Source organism: Aegilops tauschii, chromosome 2 (assembly GCF_002575655.3).
Source record: "Aegilops tauschii subsp. strangulata cultivar AL8/78 chromosome 2, Aet v6.0, whole genome shotgun sequence".
NCBI lineage: Eukaryota > Viridiplantae > Streptophyta > Magnoliopsida > Poales > Poaceae > Aegilops > Aegilops tauschii.
In genome coordinates, this window is record NC_053036.3 from 125,455,084 (window position 1) to 125,461,607 (window position 6,524).

The window sequence follows — 6,524 nt, forward strand, 5'->3', positions numbered from 1 at the left end:
CACTATCAAATGTTTCCTCCATCTTTAACTGTTTCTAGTCTAAGTATCTACTTGTACATAGCTTTAGAATGATGACGTACAAAAAGGGCAGAAGAACACTTTGTGATGAGACGCCAAAAGCGTGATATCCGTGGATATGCCCCGGAATAAACCATGAACTGGAACTGGTTAGGCTTAAGGGCCATCCTTTATATGGGAGGGAATATATATTTCGAGTATTATCTTAAAGGGAAAAAATATTATGTCAATTGAGCGGTTCTGCCTGTTTATATGGTACATTGTTTTCTTTTTCAAGGCTTGTTGGTACCATGCTTCGAGAACAACATTTTGCAGTTTTGGATATATTCTTTTTTTTTTTGAAATATCTCCTTCTCTGAGCAGCAGCAAATATTCCTGGTTGGTTTTGGTTTGTTAGTTCAGCATGAATTCCATGCTCTTTTTCATTTTGGTTTCCGTCATGTTCAAAAATATTAATACCCCCCCCCCCCCCCCCCCCCCCTCCCCCCACCCAAAAAAAGCATCACTGCAAAAAAAGAAAGAACAAAAACTGGTATTTTTTGAAATCGGAGCCCTCAGGAGTATCCATTAATTAAGAAAAAGAGAATTGCCTGGTTAGCTAGTGGAAAGCCACACTACTATTGGACACTCATATGTTACAATTTAGTTGGAAGTAAGTTGCCTGAAAATTAAATTTGGATTAGTCGATTTTGTTGGGAAGGAAGAAAAAGGCATGGCAGATTACCGAGGCCGCTGCTGACAACACTGGGGCGAGCGTAGCGAGGCCCGGGGATGTCGGCAAGGCCTCGACCAGGAACGAGCCATAGCCGGCGGCAGGCTGAGGCGACTTCAAAGGTTAACTGTTCGGGGTCGGGGGAGGGTGTAGGTTCATCGAATAAAATATCTTATGATCACCGACTTAGAGGGATGGCTGGGAGGTGGCCCAGCACGACGACGATGCTGGCGGAAGTGCCGCCGGCCGCAGGCGGTCACTGGCCATTGGTCATATGGGAAAACGATGAACAGTGGCGGGCGGGAGGTGGTAGAAGGCCATCTGATCATTCGCTTTAGATCGGACGGTCCAGAAAAAAAACAAATGGCCCAATTTTTTTGTCCAGTACCCCTATCCAGCCCCCATCTGTAATCCATGTTGAACAGGATAAAATACTACTCCCTCTGTCCCAAAATTCTTGTCTTAGATTTGTCTAAATACGGATGTATCTAGTTACGTTTTAGTGATAGATACATTCGTATCTAGATAAATCTAAGACAAGACTTTTGGGACGGAGGGAGTACCCGGCGAGGGGAGAGTGCTTCTCACGCGAAGCTTAATAATGACATAAAATATCATGGACCCGTTCTTTCTCTCGGAAGGATCATCCGGCAGCCCACTGAAGCACCTAAGAAACTGTTGGATTTCATTTCAAAGGAAACACCACCACCCACCCACCGGAGACTAGTCTAGCGAGTGAGCTTGAGAAAATAGGAAAATAGTCAAGGCGAGGCGAGGCCGCCACATAACTCCGAGGCCAACAAGAAGAGAAGATCCTATGGAATCTCCCTCTCGTCTCCCCTCCTTTACGTGCGAACGCGACTATACAATTCAATCCAATTCAATTCGAGCAGTGCAGTGCCCCCGTTCTGCTGGGGAACAAAAGTCGCTGCTGCACCCACGGTTTCCCTGCGGGAATATGCTTCTTGTGTGATCCGGATTCCAGTCACCACTCTTTCTCTATCCGTCGTCCCAGGACCAATGACCGATCTTCTCTCTCATCCCCGACACCGAAATCGCTACGTCCACACCCTACTTAGCCCCCTCTAACTTGGGTTTCCAGCTAGGCACTCAATAAATAAATAAAATCGAAGTTCAATGTTTTTCCAGACGGTGCATAAGCCTTCGAAAGTTTTTCAATTTTTCCTAACGAGTGCAAAAGCCTTTGTCAGTTTGCACATGAGAGTTCCCATTAAAATTCCTACTATTTTTTGTGAAAATTTTATAGTGTAGTAACTGCAAGGTTAAACATCTAAATACCGAAGTTTTACAAAAACCATCTGTACAAGTATGCCAAGCACACTTGCACAAAATGATCCGCCCATAAGCTCAAAGTTGCCTTGTACGTCAATAGTGCCCGCAAAGTTTCAAACAGTTTTTACGAAAATTGTATAGTGTAAACGTGAGGTTGAATAGTCAAATATAAAAGTTTGTGGGACTCAATTGCACGAAATGATCCGCCAATATGCCCAGAGTTGCTCCTCCATACCTAAACAACGCTACTCGTAAAAAATTCAAACTACTCTGTGGACAATCTATAGTCTGGATGCAAGGTGTAAATTTAAATACTGATGCTTTATGAAACCTACTGCTTGTCTGGTTCGGCCTACCGATAAGCTCCAAGTAGCTTCTTTGTACGCGGACAATGCTGGTCAAATTTGAGATGATTTCGAGTGAATTTTCCGTGTGAATACAAGGTTCAAATTCTAAACATCGGGATTTCATGGAGATAATATCTTCCATTTTCGTGCGACATCCATACATAAATACTTGAATTGGAATTTTTTAAATCAAATTCAAATTCTATCAAAGTATTATGGAATCATTTTTTGAGGATAAAAAAAATTGATTGTACAAAATTAATTTTTGAGAGACAAACGAGATACTACCCGTGATATTAATTTTTAAGCTAGAGCAGAGCAGAAGGTTCTCAACACCCGGGTGCCCATAGCGCGGCCTCACGCACACCGCCCCACGCCTCACGCCCCTTGCCACGCTTAGCATATGCCGGTAAATATTCCAAGAAGGTCACCATCCTCTTCCTCCGCAACCGCTTACCTCACTAACCACGTACGTAAGGTGCCCGCGCCTATATTACCACCACCCTTCGCCGCTTCACCTCTCATTAATCCACCAACACCACCGCTTGCTCCCCTTCATATCGTAGATTGTTGTTGCATTGCCCTGGAGGAGACGAGGTCATTAGTCGATTACCAGCTGCCGATCTGTTGCGGATTAATTGGGCAGAAGGCAGTCGGTGATCTCTTGATTGATTTGCGCACCATGAAATTCGGAAAGTGGCTCAAGCGGCAGATCGAGCAGAGCCTCCCGGCGTGGAAGGACGAGTTTCTGAGCTACAACGAGCTCAAGCCCGTCATCGGCGCCGTCTCGCCGGCCGAGTTCGTCGCCCGCCTCGACGTTGAGATCGAGAAGATCAACGCCTTCTTCATCGAGCAGGAGGAGTTCTTCATCATCACACACAGGGTACGTATATGCGCTGATCACTGTCCAGACCCAATGGCTTCGCTTGCCCTGTGAATTTCTCTGACGGTTTATGCGTTCTTGGCGGTGTGTGTACGATCAGGAGCTGCAGGGGGCGATCAGGAGCGCGCTGGAGAGGAAGCCGGCGGTGCCGGCGGCGGCGCACGAGGCGGAGATCGCGGCGATCCGGAGGGAGATCGTTAACTTCCACGGCGAGATGGTGCTGCTGCTCAACTACAGCAGCGTCAACTACATCGGCCTGGCCAAGATCCTCAAGAAGTATGACAAGCGCACGGGCGCCGGGATCCGGCTCGCCGTCATCGAGACCGTGCTAGTGCAGCCCTTCTTCACGGCGGAGGCGGTGTCCCTGATGGTGAGGGAGTGCGAGGCCATGATGGAGGCGGTGTTCCCCACGGCGCCCGGCGAGGGGCAGGCGGCGGCGCGGCGGGACCGCGAGGCCCTGGTCGCCGCGGAGCAGAGGATCTTCCGCAACACCGTGTCGGCGCTCCTGGCCATGCAGGACGTGCGCAGCGGCAGCTCCACGCGCGGCCGCCACTCGCTGCCGCCGCTCAACCTGCCTGACTCGGACTGGCTCCGCTCCTTCTAGCCGCCGGGCCCCCATTCCCCGTCCAATGCCCCCCGCCGGCCTCTTCTTGGTGGTCTCCCCAGCCACCACAGCCACAGCCCACAGATATGTAATTGGTTATCTGTAGTTTCTAACTTCTTTTTTGTCTCCTTTTCATTTTACCACATGCTGGTGTAAGATGGTAACAAGATGTGAGCATACAAATTCATACTCCTGTGCATTATGCTCCTAAATCTTTGTCAGGACACTGACCGAGCGTCAAATCTACTTGAGTTTCTGCTTAAATATGGTTTGAGTGCGTCGTAGAAAATTAAATCTAATTCAAACTGTCATGATGATCAAGAAAAATCATGGTTCAAATTTTCTAAGAAACAAATTAGCAGTTCTTTCAGCTCTGGCTCCTGATGAGTCCAGAGGTCAAGGCAAAACGTCCAACGGAAATTGATCGTTCCCCAATGGTTATACTGTTTCAGGATTTTCAGACCAATCACGAGTTAATCCATTAGTCTGAGGCTGATAATGCTAAGTGACTGGATCAAGCAAATCGACACCGAGGGTTCATATGTTTAGAGAAACAATTCCGTCAGACTCGAGCTACGCAAGATGATTCCTTCGCCGAAACGAATATACCTTTGATATTGTAGCGAAGCGGCCAAAAGACCGCATCAAAAGCGACGAAGATAAACTATTTATTGTCAATGTGCACAGCCTGCGATTTTGGTTGGGGATTCACCAACTCGTTGTCATAAAAATTGTTGCAGCGAGTAAGAACAAGTTTCATAGTCCGCGCCGTTCTCTTTGTTTTTATCGATTCTTTCTTCCTCTCATGTTGGAAGATGATAGGTATATTCTTGCTCCAGGATCGACGGTAGGTAGTAGGTGCAAAGGAAGATGGACTGAATTTGCAAGGCAATTCCGAATTTCTATATATCCTCCAAAATGCTAAAACTCGAACAATGAGATAGCAAGCTGAGTCTGTTTTTATTTTTGGATGATGGATGAAAATGGGCCATGCATTTTAAAATGCGCGGCCGCCTCTGGTGCATGAGAAATCAGATTGATTCCTGCATAAGAAGGAAGAAGCATGTCCAGAAAGTATTCAACCTAAAAAAGCCGCCTCCGGTGCAGCCGCGGTAATCAGCTCAAGCCGGTAGAACCCTGATTTATTTTTTCTTGTGTGCGTCGGAAGAACCCTGATGTTCTTCACGTTGCTTCATTACCCAGCTGGTCACTCGATTGAGACTTGGTTAAGTCTTAGTCGACTGAGATCTAAGCACACCCTAGTGCAAAACATGAACAAGTAATTTTTTAGCATGAAGAAGCTGCATTGCTCGACAAATCAACAGCGAGCGAGCAATCATTCAGCCGTAGCCTCGTGGCTCCTGATGGGCCAAGAGGCCAGGGCAAACACGTTGGACGTTGATAGCTGGTGTGACATGATCTGCTCAAACGGCCATGCTGTTTCCAGAATCTTCAGATCACACGAGTCAACCCATCATTCAGTCAGAAGTCCAAAATCTCCATCGCGAAGATGATAAGGCCTGATGGCGGGGTGATACTGAAAACAGCTCGACGCGCAGGGTTTATGTGACTACAGAAATATTTCTGTCAAACTCGAACCACGCAAGCGCAAGATGATTCCTTCGACGAAACGAATATGCCGTAATAATGTCGCGAAGGGGCAATAAGACGACATCAATGGTCGTTAACAGTGTCTGTTTTCAAGATTGCCCTGCTGATAAGAACCTAAGACTATTATAGGAGGCTTTGCCGGTGTTCATTACAAAATGGTTGCGATGAGTAATCGGAGGTTATGATAATACATAAATACTCCTCACGCACAGCACGCATCTGGCATCTCCTCTGTTTCTCTCGTTGGAAGATGAGAGGAATATTCTTTGTTCTAGATTGATGGCACATGATGATGAAGTGAAGTAAAGCCCACGTATTTGCCAAAGAACAAACACGGAGGATATCCCTCGGAAATGCCAATACTCCAACACGGAGAACGCCAAGTTGTGTCTGCATACAGGTCCACATACATTTGAAAGAGACGTAGAGAGTTGATGGATGGCAGTTTTATACGAGGAAAACTGTCGGTGAGAGTGAGACGGCGCCAGGCACAGCAGGCCCCGGCGATTAGTCTTTGCTTATTACTAGTCCCTAGACGATGACAGCAGATGCATCACACAATGCCACCCCCCTTTTTGAATTTGTTTCTCTAAAGAAGGGATTAAAATGGTGGCACCACCACATACGACGCAGATTTTGGTGAAAGTTAGTCCTAAACTGAAGATTTTTAAAGAATACAATCCTGACATGACTTTCTGAGATGCCTGAAATTCTGGAAATTTGCCCCAAACCAAAATTTTAAACCTTGAAAAGGGGGCGCAAGACATGCCAACATTTGTGGAAAGTGATGGAGATAATGGGTTCTTCCCCGCAAAAAAGAAAAGAAAAGAGAAAGAGATAATGGGTTCTTACATCACTCGACAAGCATCCCAACCCAGCAAAAACCGGGCGCAAGTAAAGAAAAATGGAAAGAAAAAGATAACCAGTTTCCTAGAGCTTGCATTGGTTATCATTTCTAGCCTAGACAATTCTTTTTGTTCTTTTCCTCTATTTTCTCTATGCCACTGTAACACACTTGATTATTATTTTACCTATGTTGTAAAAGTTTTTCCACAA

General features: G+C 46.3%; 1 protein-coding gene across 1 annotated transcript; it reads left to right on the forward strand.

The window, feature by feature from the left end:
* The first annotated feature begins 2,800 nt into the window (after positions 1-2,800).
* LOC109770066 (SPX domain-containing protein 6) lies at positions 2,801-4,069 on the forward strand. The gene is made up of 2 exons (XM_020328771.3): positions 2,801-3,253; positions 3,354-4,069. Exons 1-2 carry the CDS (start codon positions 3,053-3,055, stop codon positions 3,855-3,857), a joined length of 705 nt encoding a protein of 234 aa, XP_020184360.1. The 5' UTR covers positions 2,801-3,052; the 3' UTR covers positions 3,858-4,069.
* Positions 4,070-6,524: the final 2,455 nt, after the last annotated feature.

Bases quoted from the DNA above. Each gene is read 5' to 3' on its own strand.
- LOC109770066 (XM_020328771.3), top strand. From the start codon at position 3,053: ATGAAATTCGGAAAGTGGCTCAAGCGGCAGATCGAGCAGAGCCTCCCG. The intron at 3,254-3,353 runs GTACGTATATGC...GTGTACGATCAG, and splicing joins TCTTCATCATCACACACAGG to GAGCTGCAGGGGGCGATCAG.